At 42.6% G+C, this 18,553-nt stretch overlaps 1 protein-coding gene across 1 annotated transcript; it reads left to right on the plus strand.

The window, feature by feature from the left end:
* Window positions 1-4,953: 4,953 nt before the first annotated feature.
* On the plus strand, window positions 4,954-6,771 carry LOC121541182 (caspase b). Its single transcript, XM_041850160.1, has 4 exons — window positions 4,954-5,117; window positions 5,650-5,939; window positions 6,153-6,308; window positions 6,531-6,771. Exons 2-4 carry the CDS (start codon window positions 5,663-5,665, stop codon window positions 6,560-6,562), a joined length of 465 nt encoding a protein of 154 aa, XP_041706094.1. The 5' UTR covers window positions 4,954-5,117; window positions 5,650-5,662; the 3' UTR covers window positions 6,563-6,771.
* The last annotated feature ends 11,782 nt before the right edge of the window (window positions 6,772-18,553 follow it).

The following is an 18,553-nucleotide window of genomic DNA, read 5'->3' on the forward strand; positions in this document are numbered from 1 at the left end:
CCCACCTGGCCTGGCGCGAGTTGAGCCTCTTGGCCCCCTGAATGTAGGCTAAGTTCTTATGGTCCGTCCATATGACGAATGGATGGGTGGCCCCCTCAAGCCAATACCTCCACTCCCCCAGGGTGAGCTTGACCGCTAGCAACTCACGGTTCCCCACGTCGAAATTTCACGGCGACAGGAAAAAAACGCGCAGGGGTGAGTCTTACTGTCCGTGAAGAACCACTGGGACAGGATTAGGATGCCCTAGGACCGGGGCCGATGTAAAGCGCCGCTTAGGCACATCAAATGCGTTCCTCGCTTCCAGGGTCCAGGCGAAGGAGTGCACACTCGTCTGGGTGAGGGCTGTCAGGGGAGCAGCTAGGGAGCTAAAATTGTGAATAAATTGCCTATAAAAATGAGCAAACCCTACAAAATGCTGTAGTTGCTTGAGGGAAGAGGGCTGGGGCCTATGTGTGCACTGTAGACTATGATGCTACACCACTGGACCACCCCAGCCCACAATTAAAGCTGCAGTATGTAACTTTTTGGGCGACCCGACCAAATTCACATTTGTGTTCTTCCAGTTCTTAAGTTTCGTTTTTGCATTTTTTATTTTCGTTTTTTGTACACCAGCTTCCAACACCTGAAAATACAATTTTTTTTTTTTTTTATTTCACCTTTATTTAACCAGGTAAACCAGTTGAGAACAAGTTCTCATTTACAACTGCGACCTGGCCAAGATAAAGCATAGCAGTGCGATAAAAACAACAACACAGAGTTACATATGGGGTAAAACAAAACAAAAATCAAAAAAAAAAAAAAATACAACAGAAATACAATTAATATACAGTGTGCAAATTTAGCAAGTTATGGAGGTAAGGCAATAAAATAGGCTATAGTGCAAAATAATTACAATTTAGTATTAACACTGGAATGATGTGCAAGAGATGATGTGCAAATAGAGATACTGGGGTACAGATGAGCAAAATAAATAACAATATAGGGATGAGGTAGTTGGGCGGGCTAATTTCAGATGGGCTGTGTACAGGTGCAGTGATCGGTAAGGTGCTCTGACAACTGATGCCTAAAGTTAGTGAGGGAGATAAGCGTCTCCAGCTTCAGAGATTTTTGCAGTTTGTTCCAGTCATTGGCAGCAGAGAACTGGAAGGAATTGCGCCCAAAGGAGGTGTTGGCTTTGGGGATGACCAGTGAGATATACCCGCTGGAGCGCAGACTACGGGTGGGTGTTGCTATGGTGACCAATGAGCTAAGATAAGGCGGGGATTTGCCTAGCAGTGATTTATAGATGGCCTGGAGCCAGTGGGTTTGGCGACGAATATGTAGTGAGGACCAGCCAACAAGAGCGTACAGGTCACAGTGGTGGGTATTATATGGGGCTTTGGAGACAAAACGGATGGCACTGTGATAGACAACATCCAATTTGCTGAGTAGAGTGTTGGAGGCTATTTTGTAAATGACATCGCCGAAGTCAAGGATCGGTAGGATAGTCAGTTTTACAAGGGCATGTTTGGCAGCATGAGTGAAGGAGGCTTTGTTGCGAAATAGGGAAACCGATTCTAGATTTAACTTTGGATTGGAGATTCTTAATGTGAGTCTGGAAGGAGAGTTTACAGTCTAACCAGACACCTAGATATTTGTAGTTGTCCACGTACTCTAGGTCAGACCCGTCTAGAGTAGTGATTCTAGTCGGGTGGGCGGGTGCAAGCAGCGTTCGGTTGAAGAGCATGCATTTTGTTTTACTAGTGTTTAAGAGCAGTTGGAGGCTACTGAAGGAGTGTTGTATGGAATTGAAGTTAATAATTTTGGCTATGGAAAATATATTACACAGGTTTAGATAGTACAATTATTCTCTATGCAAAAACTGGTTGTTTTGTCACATAAACTGAAATCAGGTGAAGTATTATAATTTTTCAACCATGAAATGGCTGAGCGATTTCTGCATATTCCACCTTTAAATGCATAATTAGCAATAGGTAACGGGGAACTGTATTCTTTTTTTTTGTATTGTTATTATTATGCATCTAACCTATAGGAATCATTAAGTCTTCGATGTGTATTCTGCAAATGCAAAGCAAATATTTTGAACAAGACAACATTTAAAATCATAAATATGGAAATAAAAGTGGTTATAAGGTATACATTAATATAGTTCAGTTTATTTAAAGACCATTAGCTGTTGCTCATACAGCAACAAAATATTAGGAAGGTGTCCTTAAGGTTTTTTACACTCAGTGTGTATTATGTATTCATGTGGTGTAAGGGCTGGCGGCCAGGACATAATGCTTAGACGATAGGTAATGTTCCTTAGAGCATTTTTTTTCTATTTGGACAAGCATTCACATATTATTCACTCTGGCAACACATGTTTAGCTCTGAACACATTTTTTATTTTACACACTAAGTGAAAGATATCAACAAGTTGTTACAGGAGGGGGTCACAGTTCCGGAGCGACCCACTAGGTGTCATCCTCCGACAACCTTAGGCACCTCCTCACTCACAGTCTGGACTAATCAGTATCCTATTGGTGTAACCTGTGTCTACCTGTTTACCTGTGTATTTATGCCCTCACTTCCCTGTGTTCCCTTGCTCTGTTTTCTCTGCTAGTTCTCGATGCCAAACAGTACTAATCAGTGTCTGATCGTGAGATGTATGTACTTGTACTTGAGAAGTGTTCTCCCTGTTTCATTGTTGTTTTCAGTCGTAGTTAGCATTTCGTATGTTTGCTGTCAGCCTGTTTTTTGGAGACCAATTTGCTCCTCCTTTATTTATTAAGTCCGTTATTTTGTATCCTGGTTTTGGGACCACCAGTAAAGATCCTTGTTTCACCATCTCTGCCTAATGCCTACTGTCTATCCTGCACCGCACCGGGTCACACCTCACACCAACCCTTCCACAAGTATGAAATAGTCCCTAGTCTTATATCTATTTCAAGAAATAATTAATTAAAGCTATTTGTACAACAACTAACAAGTTACTTGATTCCTTCAATATTTAATCAAAAACAGCTATGATAATCAAATCTCAAACCACTTTTGAAATAGTCTATAGACACATGCATTTCTGGAAGAAAGTGAGTTTTAACACCATATCCCATAATCAACCACAGGTGCCTCAGGCTATAACTATTTCCTTGTAAGAAGTGTACATAACTCCAGTGTATACCTACCAGAGTGTGCAAACATTTGTAGATACAAGCAAGTAAATCCCTCTGCTGTCTGGTTTTGGAACAACATTTCCAGATATTGGAAGACACAAAGCAACAACTGTAGACTGTTTGGCTGGATGCATAGGCAACAGAGACAGTATAAATCATCTCAGTAGGTAACTTCCCAACTATGGACATAAGAAATTACAAAAATCAAGGATTATTAATCAAAAGCCTTAGTTATGTCATATAGGTTCATGATCTAATTGGTCAAGGAAGTGTCTTATTCTATTTGTGTTATATGTTATTAGGGTGTTTTAATTATTTATTTGGTCTAGTGAACAGTTCTAGAATAAATGTCCCTTGTATTAGGGGGCAGTTCTCTCCATGCATTCAATAACTCTGAACACGCAGTTATCAATGTATAAACTTCGCTATCACTGGGTCGGCCTCAGCCCCCTCTGGCACTCTCCCACCATATCCCTGGGGCAGGGAGCTGGATGGATGTATTGGCGCCTTGTAGTTGCCGTGGGTGGGGGTCGGCCCCCCTCTATGGGGGACTGCCCCCCCCTTCCCTTGGTTGACCTCAGCCCTGTCCTCTCCTCTCCCCCTTCCCATATCCCTGGTGAAGGGAGCTGGCTGGATGTAGTGACGCCCCCTGGTGACCTTGGCCCCCGTCCCCGGGGGATGGCCCACCCAGTCTCTTGAGCGATACTCTAGACAGAGTCTCTGGGTTAGAGCGTTAACATCACCTGTAAATGCACACTGGAAAGGTGTATGAACACGTGTAAAAATGACCATAACAAGCGTTCTAATCACCTGTAAATGCACACTGAACAGTTGTAATGAACACATGTAAAAATGACCATAACAAGCATTCTAATCACCTGTAAATGCACACTGAACAGTTGTAATGAACACGTGTAAAAATGACCATAACAAGCGTTATTATCACCTGTAAATGCATACTGGACAGGTGTAATGAACACGTGTAAAAATGACCATAACAAGCGTTCTAATCACCTGTAAATGCACACTGGAAAGGTTTTCAAAAGGTTCTACAGCTGCTCCATCGAGACCATCCTGACTGGTTGCATCACTGCCTGGTATGGCAACTGCTCAGCCTCCGACCGCAAGCCACTACAGAGGGTAGTGCGTACAGCCCAGTACATCACTGGGGCCAAGCTTCCTGCCATCCAGGACCTCTATACCAGGCTGTGTCAGAGTGTCAGAGAAAGGCCCTAAAAATTGTCAAAGACTCCAGCCACCCTAGTCATAGACTGTTCTCTGCTGCTGCACGGAAAGCGGTACCGGAGCGCCAAGTCTAGGTCCAAGAGGCTTCTAAACAGCTTCTACCCCAAGCCATAAGACTCCTGAACATCTAATCAAATTACTACTATTTGCATTGCCCCCTCTTTACGCTGCTGCTACTCTCTGTTTATTATCCATGCATAGTCACTTTAATAACTCTACCTACATGTACATATTTCCTCAATAACCTTGACTAACCGGTGTCCCCGCACATTGACTTGGTACCGGTACCCCCTGTATATAGTCTTGCTATTGTTATAAAACACATGTAAAGAAAATGACATTTGACACTTTAAAAAAGCAATTGAAAAAAGTAAGTGAAAAATGATAATTACAAGTGTTAAGACTAAAGAAAATGACATTTAAAACTTGAAAAAAGCAAGTGAAAAATGATCATTACAAGTTTAAGACGTGTTCAGGGAAGGACGATTTGAACATTTTGGTTTTCCACAGGGGGAAAAGGCGCAACTGGGCGTGCGCGAGCTCTGTAGCCTGAAGAGCAAATAAACAGAGGCAACCGACTGACGAGGTTGTGAAATTGACGACGTCACGACGATTTGCGGCGGGAAGTGGGTTCCGAACAACAATTAATTGTATATATATATATGTTTTTTATATATTAAAACACTTTTTGGGGGACACAAAAGGCCACTTTGGAAGGTAAGTAGAGCACCATCTTTGCAAGTGCCTGTTTTCTAGAAGTGATAAGCGAAAGTGAAAGTAGTCTTCTGAATGGTATAGACAAGTTTGTAACTTTTGATGGGAAGACTACCATTTCAGAAAGATAAAGGTTGCCTAAACATGCCGAGAGAGGACGTCAAGGAATGTTTGGGATATTCTTAAAAGGTTTGGTCGGTGTTGCTTAGAGTGCGATATGAATTCGTTATGAATAGTCTATAATCCATTTTTTTTCCTGCATGATAAGTGTCTCAAACTGTATATGCTGTATCCCCATCTGTATTCATTGATCATTCCCTTTTCCGCAATAAATTACAATGTATTTATAAGATTAACCCTAATCCTAACCTCAGCACGAACTCTAACCCTAACCTTAACCCTCCTTTACAAAGGCCTACAGTGTAAGTACAGTGTAACACTGAGTAGTTACAATAGTCCTATTTATACCACACTGTCTGGAATACAGGAATAATTACACACGTTTTTCTCACCTATTCTAATATTCTGTGTCTAGTGATTGACCTACAATGGCGTCTCGTTCGGTACCGGGTCTGCTGCTGGAAACTCTGAAGGATCTGGGCAAATCTGATCTGAAGGAATTTCAGTGGCACCTGATAAATGGTGGTGTGTTGGATGACTGCTGCTCTATCCCAAAGGCCCGATTGGAGTGTGCTGAAAGGGAGGACACTGTGGATAGAATGGTGGAAACTTACATGGAAAAGGGTGCTGTGAAGATCACACTGGCGATTCTGAAGGTGATGAAACAAAACAATCTTGCCAAGGATTTAAATGATAAGTACACAGGTAATACATCAGTTTTGAAGATATTATGGTATTCCCTGTCTAATGATAGAAAGGGCTCATCCATTTGATCTGATTCTCATACTGCACTTATGTTCTGTTTTGTCAGAACAATGTAAACCATTATGAAGGAGAAATGCAGTTAAATGTTATTGTCTATTTCCTCTCTCGCTCCCCCTCCCCCTTCTCTCTCTCGCTCTCTCGCTCTTTCTCTAGCTCTAGCAGGAGGTCCAGGCCATGTTGGGGTAGCAGGTGCAGGGAGGGGATCTTCTGCTGTCCAACCCATCACAATCTCAGCTCAGAATGGGAGCTATGCCATTTGTCCCATAGTGACTGGTAACACTGTTGCTGGATCAATCAATTTCCCTACAGGTAATGATTGGCAATATAAAATACGCAATTATCCAAAATGATTTCAAACAAAATAATCAACTGAGAATTGCACGCATATGAGACATGAATAGTGTTCAATTAAACATAAATAGATATCACTCACTCAATCATCTTAATCGCAGCAGCTGGCACATAGGAGAGCACAAATGATCTCCACTTAATTAATCTGCATGAATTGATATACCTTCTCACTTCTTGCAGGCCCTGCAGCATCCCAACTTCCCAGGCCCTGAAAGAAGCAGACCCTTTCCTGGTGTCAGACCTGGAGGGATAGACCACCTCCTAATACACTGCCATATCCATAATTGGCTACTTCATTCCGTTGGAAGATAAGACCAAATATTTAATAAATCATGCAAATTGTGATAGTTTTCTACATAAATGTATTAGAATATATATTTTTTAAATATTACAACATTAATTAAAAAATACATTCCTATGACATTGGCTTATGTGTCATATCATGTATCTATTGAACAATGTTTGTTTTTTACCTTTTTATGTTCTTGTGTTTGTGGCGCTGAAGGGATGTAGAGGGGGTGCGACAGATATGTTTCCACCACAGGAGGCTGCTGAGGGGAGGATGGCTCATAATAATGGATGGAATGGAGTGAATGGTATCAAACACAACATTGATTCAGTTCCAGTCATTAGTATGAGCCCGTCCTCCCCAATTAAGGTGCCACTGGCCGCCTGTGGTTTCCACAGAGGCAGGGCAACTCTCAGGTTAGAGACCTATACCCCTTAAAAGTTTGTGAGCAGCCCCTCTTGTAAAATCCCAACCCTTTTTAAGAAGCAAATAAAGGATAATCTTTGGTGACATACAATCCCACTCTCTGCATAAACAGTATGAATCAAAAGTTTGGACACACCTACTTATTCAAGGGTTTTTCTTTATTTTTACTATTTTTTACATTGTAGAATAATAATGAAGACATCAAAACTATAATAACACTTATGGAATAATGTAGTAACCCAAAACGTGTTAAACAAATCAAAATATATTTGAGATTTGAGATTCTTCAAATAGCCACCCTTTGCCTTGATGACAGCTTTGCACACTCTTGGCATTCTCTCAACCAGCTTCACCTGGAATGCTTTTCCAACAGTCTTGAAGGAGTTTCCACATATGCTGAGCACTTGTTGGCTGCTTTTCCTTCACTCTGCCGTCCGACTCATCCCAAACCATCTCAATTGGGTTGAGGTCGGGGGATTGTGGAGGCCAGGTCATCTGATGCAGCACTCCATCAATTTCCTTCTTGGTCAAATAGCCTTTACACAGCCTGGATGTGTGTTGGGTCATTGTCCTGTTGAAAAACAAATGATAGTCCCAGTAAGCCCAAACCAGATGGGATGGCATAAATCGCTGCAGAATGCTGTGGTCGCCATGCTGGTTAAGTGTGCCTTCACAGTGTCACCAGCAAAGCAACCCCACACCATATCACCTCCTCCTCCATGCTTTATTGTGGGAACTACACATGCGGAGATCGTCCGTTCACCCACACCGCGTCTCACAAAGACATGGCGGTTGGAACAAAAAATCTCAAATTTGGACTCAAGACCAAAATCGACCAGTCTAATGTCCATTGCTCGTGTTTCTTGGCCAAAGCAGGTCTCTTCTTCTTATTGGTGTCCTTTAGTAGTGGTTTCTTTGCAGAAATTCAACCATGAAGGCCTGATTCACACAGTCCCCTCTGAACAGTTGATGTTGAGATGTGTCTGTTACTTGAACTCTGTGAAGCATTTATTTGGGCTGCAATTTCTGAAGCTGGTAACTCTAATAAACCTATCCTCTGCAGCAGAGGTAACTCTGGGTCTTCCATGTGGTGGTCCTCATGAGAGCCAGTTTCATCATAGCGCTTGATGGTTTTTGCAACTGCACTTGAAGAAAGTTTAAAAGTTCTTGAAATGTTCCGTATTGACTGACCTTCATGTCTTAAAGTAATGATGGACTGTCGTTTCTCTTTGCTTATTTGAGCTGTTCTTGCCATAATATGGACTTGGTCTTTTACCAAATAGGACTATCTTCTGTATACCCCCCCTACCTTGTCACAACACAACTGATTGGCTCAAACGCATTAAGAAGGAAAGAAATTCCACAAATTAACTTTTAAGAAGGCACACCTGTTAATTGAAATGAATTCCAGGTGACTACCTCATGAAGCTGGTTGAGAGAATGCCAAGAGTGTGCAAAGCTGTCATCAAGGCAAAGGGTGGCTTTTTGAAGAATCTCAAATATAAAACATATTTTGATTTGTTTTACACTTTTTGGGTGACAACATGATTCCATATGTGTTATTTCATAGTTTTGATGGCTTCACTATTATTCTACAATATAAACAATTGTAAAAATAAAGAAAAACCCTTGAATGAGTAGGTGTGTCCAAACTTTTGACTGGTATTGTAATTAAACCCCATTTCACATCACTGTCAGTGATAAAGAGCCAGAGCCCTGATTCATCCACAAGATGGCAGTCTTCTCCGCAATGTTGAGCCTGACAGTAGCAAGGACTGCAGTATCAGCAAGTTCATAGCTGACAGGTTACTTGCTGACTATTGAGATGATTAACTTTGTGACCTTTGAGTGATGATCTCTCCTGGTCAATATAACTGGCCACATTGATTGCCCAGGGGCACCTTTTAGGGCCCGGTCCGTCATAGACGTGGGAGGAGTAGGCAGAGAGACTTGGCACCCCTTCAAAATGGGATGAAGACCTACGTACTCACTATCCGTTCACCACATGTACAGTGGGGAGAACAAGTATTTGATACACTGCCGATTTTGCAGGTTTTCCTACTTACAAAGCATGTAGAGGTCTGTAATTTTTATCATAGGTACACTTCAACTGTGAGAGACGGAATCTAAAAATCCAGAAAATCACATTGTATGATTTTTAAGTAATTCATTTGCATTTTATTGCATGACATAAGTATTTGATCACCTACCAACCAGTAAGAATTCCGGCTCTCACAGACCTGTTCGTTTTTCTTTAAGAAGCCCTCCTGTTCTCCACTCATTACCTGTATTAACTGCACCTGTTTGAACTCGTTACCTGTATAAAAGACACCTGTCCACACACTCAATCAAACATACTCCAACCTCTCCACAATGGCCAAGACCAGAGAGCTGTGTAAGGACATCAGGGATAAAATTGTAGACCTGCACAAGGCTGGGATGGGCTACAGGACAATAGGCAAGCAGCTTGGTGAGTAGGCAACAACTGTTGGCGCAATTATTAGAAAATGGAAGAAGTTCAAGATGACGGTCAATCACCCTCGGTATGGGGCTCCATGCAAGATCTCACCTCGTGGGGCATCAATGATCATGAAGAAGGTGAGGGATCAGCCCAGAACTACACGGCAGGACCTGGTCAATGACCTGAAGAGAGCTGGGACCACAGTCTCAAAGAAAACCATTAGTAACACACTATGCCGTCATGGATTAAAATCCTGCAGCGCACGCAAGGTCCCCCTGCTTAAGCCAGCGCATGTCCAGGCCCGTCTGAAGTTTGCCAATGACCATCTGGATGATCCATAGGAGGAATGGGAGAAGGTCATGTGGTCTGATGAGACAAAAATATAGCTTTTGGTCTAAACTCCACTCGCCGTGTTTGGAGGAAGAAGAAGGATGAGTACAACCCCAAGAACACCATCCCAACCGTGAAGCATGGAGGTGGAAACATCATTCTTTGGGGATGCTTTTCTGAAAAGGGGACAGGACGACTGCACCGTATTGAGGGGAGGATGGATGGGGCCATGTATCGCGAGATCTTGGCCAACAACCTCCTTCCCTCAGTAAGAGCATTGAAGATGGGTCGTGGCTGGGTCTTCCAGCATGACAACGACCCGAAACACACAGCCAGGGCAACTAAGGAGTGGCTCCGTAAGAAGCATCTCAAGGTCCTGGAGTGGCCTAGCCATTCTCCAGACCTGAACCCAATAGTAAATCTTTGGAGGGAGCTGAAAGTCCTTATTGCCCAGTGACAGCTCCGAAACCTGAAGGATCTGGAGAAGGTCTGTATGGAGGAGTGGGCCAAAATCCCTGCTGCAGTGTGTGCAAACCTGGTCAAGACCTACAGGAAACGTATGATCTCTGCAATTGCAAACAAAGGTTTCTGTACCAAATATTAAGTTCTGCTTTTCTGATGTATCAAATACTTATGTCATGCAATAAAATGCAAATGAATTACTTAAAAATCATACAATGTGATTTTCTGGATTTTTGTTTTAGATTCCGTCTCTCACAGTTGAAGTGTACCTATGATAAAAATTACAGACCTCTACATGCTTTGTAAGTAGGAAAACCTGCAAAATCGGCAGTGTATCAAATACTTGTTCTCCCCACTGTATATGGTGCAGTGACGTCCTAACCTGGCTCTTTAGTGAACCCACTGTTTTACCATATCTGTCAAAGACTACATAGAGATTACATTAGATTTTTGATGGACAGGCTATTGAGAATAGTATTGCTGTTATCATCAATAGCCTACTGCAGGCGTGAGAGTATAGTCAGCTGTTTTCTCTCTCCTGATGATAACCTGGTGACAGACGGGTGACCTGCAGCTTCTACTGCCTGCCTGCGTGGGAAGATGTTGGACTGTTTAATACGAGGGAGAGGGCAGGCAGGAGGGGAAAAACGGAGGTAGGGAGTGAAAGAGAAGAAGGGAGTGTGATAGAGAATGGGGAGGGGGCGAGAAGGAGGAAAGATGGGGGGGGGATGAGAGAGAAAGTGAGTCCTCATTAATGTTTTATTTATTTATGTTAGAGGCATAGAGAGGAGAGCGCTGATAGGCAGATACTCCCCTGGCAGCAGCAGGAGCAGAGAGGATCCTGGGAGACGTGCAACAATAATATAAATCTTAGGGACATGTGGGGAAAGTATCAATGGAAATGGCTGTTAAAAATTATGGTGAGTGCGTTGTCGGAAACTCCTCAAGCTTCCAAACTCTTCAAGCTTCCATTCCCGGTGAAGGCATAATACTCCGGGGGCGGACGGTGAAGTCGCTAATCAGCCCGCCCATGTGTAATCACTTTAACGTGCGCGTCGTCTGCAAGTCACTCTCTCCACTTTCTCCCTGTTTATTAGCGAGTCTATGGCGCCACACTCACAACTGACAGCTAAATACTGCTTCAAAAATGGGTTTTGTGGACTGGGTAAAAATAAAATGGGATTTTAAATGGCTTTGCTGTGCAGTCACCCTCATTATTTGTCAGATTTGCCTGTCTAATGATGGTTAAAAATAGAGGCACAGCATGCTAGGAGTGCTGCTCACCATCCACAGCCCCTGCCAACTACCTCCATCACTTTAATATGTAGAGGTACTATGTGCAGTGGCACACACACTGGACAGTTTACACTCTCAGTCAGTGTTGTGCTAGGTCAGCTCAGTGCCCTCCAGTCCTGTAGTCCCTCTATTTACATTGCCTTCATGTGCAGAAGTTTTATAGATTTGATTTTAATATTGCATTCTGTGTGATGGATTTTCTGTCTGTGACTGAGGTTAAGCAGTACCGTATTTTCCGCACTATAAGGTGCACTTAAAAGCCTTTAATTTTCTCAAAAAACGACAGTGCGCCTTATAATCCGGAGCGCCTTATATATGGATCAATTGGTTAATTGGTTGATCCATACTGGTTGTACACGGCGCTCAAGGCGCTCTGTCAAAATGTTTCAGTATGAAAAAACAATAAAAAACAATTTAATAATAATGAAATGTTTCAGTACGACTGGTAAACTACAAAGCCGCACCACTTGCAGCATTACGGCTACCGTAGTCAGTACACACCGGTACTGTGCTTACTCACAGTCCCACACCACTTGTGTGTGTATAAAGACCCCAAAATGGCACCTTTCAAGAGACACGCTTACGACGCAGAGTTCAAGCTCAAGGCTGTTGGTCATGCAGTAGAATATGGGAATAGAGCAGCAGCGAGAGAATTCAACATTAATGAATCAATGGTACGGAAGTGGAGGAAGCAAGAAGATGACCTGCGCCAAGTAAAGAAGACTAAACAGAGTTTCCGAGGGAACAAAGCGAGATGGCCACAGTTAGAGGACAAACTCGAACAGTGGGTTGTTGAACAGAGAGCAGCAAGTAGAAGCGTCTCTACAGTCACTATTCGAATGAAGGCAACAGCGCTAGCACGGGACATGACAATCGATGAATTTCGAGGCGGTCCTTCTTGGTGCTTTCGTTTTATGAAAAGACGTAATCTCTCCAGCCGCACACGAACTACCGTCTCGCAGCAACTGCCAAAAGATTACCAAGAAAAGCTGGTCACTTTCCGCGCATACTGCAAAAAGAAGATCACTGAAAAGAAGATCCGGCCAGAGCACATCACCAACATGGACGAGGTTCCACTCACCTTTGATATTCCCGTGAACCGCACTGTGGAGAAAACGGGGACCAGTACGGTGTCTGTACGCACCACAGGGAATGAGAAGTCATCCTTCACTGTAGTTCTCGCCTGCCAGGCTAATGGCCAGAAACTTCCACCCATGATTATTTTCAAGAGGAAGACCTTGCCAAAAGAAAACTTTCCAGCCGGTGTCGTCATCAAAGCTAGCCCGAAGGGATGGATGGATGAGGAAAAGATGAGTGAGTGGCTGAGAGAAATTTACGTCAAGAGACCGGGTGGCTTTTTCCACACAGCTCCGTCCCTATTGATCTACGACTCAATGTGCGCCCATATCACCGATGCTGTCAAAAAACAAGTGAAGCAAACTAATTCGGAGCTTGCCGTCATTCCGGGTGGATTAACTAAAGAACTCCAGCCGCTAGATATTGGTGTCAACAGGGCGTTCAAAGCTAGACTGCGAGCTGCGTGGGAGCAGTGGATGACAGAAGGCGAACACACGTTCACCAAGACGGGGAGACAGCGCCGGGCGACTTACGCCACTATCTGTCAATGGATCGTGGATGCCTGGGCTGATATATCGGTCTCAACTGTGGTCAAAGCTTTCACGAAGGCAGGAATAATCTCTGAACTGCCAGGCAACAGCAGCGACACTGACTCGGATAATGACGAGAGGGAGCCGGGCAGGTTGGATGCCGTAGTCGCCCAACAGTTCAATTCGGACACTGAAGAAGAAGAATTCGAGGGGTTCGTGGACGGGGAATGAACTGAAAAAGTGAGCTTTACGTGTTATATGTAACTGAACAATGTTGAGTTATGCACTAACGTTTGATTTAGTGGTATCAGACTGTTTCTTTTACTACGTGTTTACTGAATCAGGGAAAGGTTCCCCTCCACGTTTGGGAGAAGAGTGAGCAAGGCTGGGAGATATTGTTAATATGCACATTAACGTTTGAACAATGTTACCATGGGAGTGAACGGAGTTGTCAGAACGCTTAATAAAGTTTGACTTTATCTGACTGTTTTGTTGACATTCCTTTTAGCACAGCTCCATCTAGTGGATGCATAACGCAACCCCAGTCAAACGTTTGACTACAGTATCTTCTATTCTATGCGCTTTATAATCCGATGCGCCCTATATATGAAAACAGTTCTAAAATAGGCCATTCTTTGAAGGTGCGCCTTATAATCCGGTGCGCCTTATAGTGCGAAAAATATGGTACTTTAAGGTCCAACTGGGCACAGACGTCAGTTCAACTTCTATTTTTGATTTACATTTGGTTGAAATGTCAACTAACCTAAATTCAATGTGAAATCAACAAAACATTTCACCATGACATTGGATATAGATTAAAAGTTGTGTGAAAAAAAGACAACATTCCTTTACATTGATTACTTTTTGCAAATCCAATCAGTTTTCCACATTTTTTGTTGTTGTTGTTGAAATGACGTGGAAACAACATTGATTCAACCAGTTTTTGCCTAGTGGGGTGTGTGTGTGAGTGTGAAGCGTGACTGTGTGTGCGCCTATGTGTTCGCCTGCGTGTGTGTTTCTGAGTAATGTACAGTACATGGGAGTACGCCTGTGTGTGTATGATGTAATGTGTGTGTGTGCGTGTGTGTCTGAGAGCGAGGGAGCACATGTGAATTCATGCCCCTCAACACTCACACAGTTGGTTCTTTCATTGTGCAAAGCTTGCGTCACAACCCATACAAACCTCTCACTTCTCTCTCTGCCATGGCCACAGGCTAGAGCATAGTTACAGTTGAAGCCTTTTAATTATGCTCGTCAGTGTGTGTGCTAGCTGGGATCAGGCCTGCCTGCCTGCCTGTGGGTACATTAATCACATTACTCTCAACTGACTCCAGACCAGTCCTATCTTGTGTAGAAAGCTAGCTTTAAAGGTATAGCTTCCATATCAAAATATTGCTTTTGGCACTTGGGTGCACAGAACACAACCTCTTTGTCTCTATCCCAGACCTGGTATTCAGATGTAAAGTGGTGTTTACGTTAGAGGCAATAATTATATAGTATCTGTTTCTCTAAGAAGCTAAATAATATGTTAAGAGGAAGCTTGCCACTGATTATAATTTTTTCCCAGCATGAATTTGTAATATAGTTCATGTTTTTCCTCTCTATGGGATTTTTATGGAAAACCATTGGAGGGGAGCTACGGAGACCAATCTACCGCAGACCATGTATGTACTCATACGTTCTCATACTGTGTTGCGGGGAGTCGACCCCGTAGGAAACTCCTTCTGAAGACACACTCTCCCCCATGTTTGACTGTGAGGTATGGAGTAGACCCAGCTCTTGTCTTCTAGTCCCCCCTCTCTCTCTCTCAATTCCATTCAATTCAATTTCAATTCAAGGGGCTTTATTGGCATGGGAAACATGTTTACATTGCCAAAGCAAATGAAATGGATAAACAAAAATGAAATAAACAATAAAAATTGAACAGTAAATATTACACTCACACAAGTTACAAAAGAATAAAGACATTTCAAATGTCATATTATGTCTATATACAGTGTTGTAATGATGTGCAAATAGTTAAAGTAAAAAAAGGGAAAATAAATAAACATAAATATGGGATGTATTTACAATGGTGTTTGTTCTTCACTGGTTGCCCTTTTCTTGTGGCAACTCTCTCTCTCTCTCTCTCTCTCTCTCTCTCCTCCTCTCTCTCTCTCTCTCTCTCTCTCTCTCTCTCTCTCTCTCTCTCTCTCTCTCTCTCTCTCTCTCTCTCTCTCTCTCTCTCATGTGTACATGGTGCTGTGCCTTGAGTGTATAGATGTCTCGGTCATTCAAGGGCTCGAGAGTGTGTGTCCCCCTCACATGGCATTACTGTATATAGAGACTATACAGTATAATGCAATTACATTGCATGTGCAGGCTTCTAGGCTTTCCACGAGACTACCACTTTAAGAAAACCCCTGGATCTGCTCAAAGAGACAAACAGAATTTGAACGGCTAAAACATTTTTTTCATTTACGAATAACTTTTTTTTACAATTAAACACCTGTACATGCAAGCAGAACTGCTATTATATTAACAACTTTAAATACCTTTCGATAAATAAACAGCTGTTAATGTGTTTTTGTATCAACAACTTTTGATGATATGCCTGTTAATTTATTGCTTTCAGTCATGTCTCTTTATCAATGGTAAATAATTATAAATAGTGTGAGAGATTTCCTCTCTATACTTAGTAGCACCATCATGTGCATTCATATCCAGCATAACCTTTACATAATAATACACTATCTATCAGTTTGTTGCCAGGACCATGAATCAATTTACATGTTTGAGAAGCCATTGTGTGTTAGCATGCCGCAAGTATGGCAGCATCCCTCTCTGTCTCCTTTTCTGTCTCTGACTGTCTCTTCCTCTACCAGTCGTAAAAGGTCAATGAGAATACTACTCAAATTGGCATTCCACTTTTGAAAGAAAGCTTTGGAAAACAGACATGTTGGGTGTCTATCACCAATCCCTGGGTCTCCAGGAACTGTGTGGTGGCACACTGTGCATGCAAGCATGTGTGCGTCAGTGGCGGTCAGTGCCGTTTAAGATGAGGGTGGATAAAACATTTTCTCATGAGCATGGCCTTATTTCTATTACAGCATGTTGGATGACTCTCATTCATATTCCATTCACCCAGTTCAATGTAACAGCGATAGGTTTAGGCTACTACATGATACTCACATTTTCCCTATACCAATCATGAGGTTGCTACAACCTAGCCTATGAATGAAAGTTTACAACGTAGGTGCACACAGGTCGAGAGACAAATTTGAGGTGCCAGACAGTGACATTCAATACCGCCTTGTGCACTCTTGCCTGCATCTAGCTGATATAGGGTGTAATCATTAGTCCAAACGAGAGTTTCTATTGGACAAATTCAGGTATGTTTATCCCCGTTTTGTTCCGTTTGCTTCCATTTAAGAATTTTTTTTCAACAGAATCGGCAGAATGAATACACCCCTGATCACGCATAAACAGAGTTGACTTTCATAACAGCCACGTTGTATTCCTTCTCTTCCCTTCGCTTGTGGACTTCAATGCACAACACATCAGCTGTATGTGACCAGGTGAAAAAACCTTTCCAAGCCAAACCGCTACACACAGCCTACATCATTGTCACCATATTAGCTGAAGTAACGTCATAGTCAGCATAGCTAATAGAACTAGCGCGTTAGTAAACCCGCTACAATCACGTAGTAACGTTAGTGTACAGTCAGTAAGCAGTTACACCAGCGGGCCCGGTGGCAATAAATTAGTAAAACCAAAATCTTACCTTGACTTGGAAGAGTTCCAGTGTTGTGTTGGAAAGTCATAGCCAGCTAGCTAACATAGTATCCCTCTGTTTGAGCAGAGTGTTTCAGTAGGCTAAACTAGCTAGCTACATTTGCTAGCTAAGTAAGTGAAACTGAAAGTGAAAAGAAAATGACGAAATCGCTCTCTCTCTATTTCTCTGTTGCTTCTCCTTCATTTTGGAAGAAATGAATTTGTTCAAAACTGTTCAACTATTGTCTTTCTCTTTGAGTCATCTACTCACCACATTCTATACACTGCAGTGCTAGCTAGCTGTAGCTTATGCTTTCAGTACTAGATTAATGCTCTGATCCTTTGATTGGGTGGACATGTCAGTTCATGCTGCAAGAGCTCTGATAGGCTGCAGGACATCCTCCGGAAGTTGTCATCATTACTGTGTAAGTCTATGGAAGGGGGTGAGAACCATGAGCCTCCTAGATTTTGTATTGAAGTCAATGTACCCAGAGGAGGACGGACGCTAGCTGTCCTCCGGCTACACCATGGTGCTACCCTACAGAGTGCTGTTGAGGCTACTGTAGACCTTCTTTGCAAAATAGTGTGTTTTAATCAGTTATTTGGTGACATGTGATTATATTTAGTATAGTTTTATCTAAAAATGATAACTTTTAAAATGTTTACAATTTAAATTTTTATGAAATTCACTGAGGAGGATGGTCCTCCCCTTCCTCCTCTGAGGAGCCTCCACTGGTGTGCGTGCATGTGTGTGTTTGCATGTGTTTGTGCTTGTGTGCATGTGTGTGTGTAGCCTGGCAGGCCCCATGGCTGAAGGTTGTATTACTGCTGCACTCAGTGCAGATTGATCTGTGGTGGCAGATAGCTGTTAGCACTTTTTCACCGCTGTCATATCAAGAATGGAGCCTGACTTGTGAGAACAAATGTCCAAATATGGCAATTGTGTTAGAATTTCAGCCACAGATTAAAGGAGAATGCTTTGTACTGATATCAACGTTTTTTTTATTTTAACGTAAAATCACACAATACGAGTTTTAACATGGAGCAGGGATAGGAATGTTTTTCAGTAGCTATGCAATAATATCAATAGGATTTACTGCAATGGTGTGTCAGGGACCTCTGTGTTTGAGAGACATACTAATGCTGTAGCATAATGCAAATACCAGACATAGATTTCAGGCAGGCAGGCAGGCAGGCTACCTCTCCAAAGTCAACTCCTGGATGTTGACTTTTCTTTCAAGCCCAGAACATGAATATGCTCCATAAAATTTATAGCATTAAGTATGCTGTTATAAATTATGGAAATGTAAGGAAATGTACACATCCTAGACATCTATGAAGTCCCCATTCAAAAGTGCCCTTGATACAATCTCTGTGATAAATATTATTGTGCACCCATCCCACCCCCGCCCCGAGTGTTGATGAATGGGCCGCTGACAGATGGTCACATGACTCAGCGCAACCTATCCCACAGTGTTATCTGCACCAGTGGATCTGGTAGTCATCCATCATCCCTCAGGTTGAATGGCAAGACCTGGTCCTAGTAGGCTGGGAGGCCCATCATCACTCCTCCTGGAGT

The sequence above is a fragment of the Coregonus clupeaformis genome, chromosome 27, assembly GCF_020615455.1.
Source record: "Coregonus clupeaformis isolate EN_2021a chromosome 27, ASM2061545v1, whole genome shotgun sequence".
NCBI lineage: Eukaryota > Metazoa > Chordata > Actinopteri > Salmoniformes > Salmonidae > Coregonus > Coregonus clupeaformis.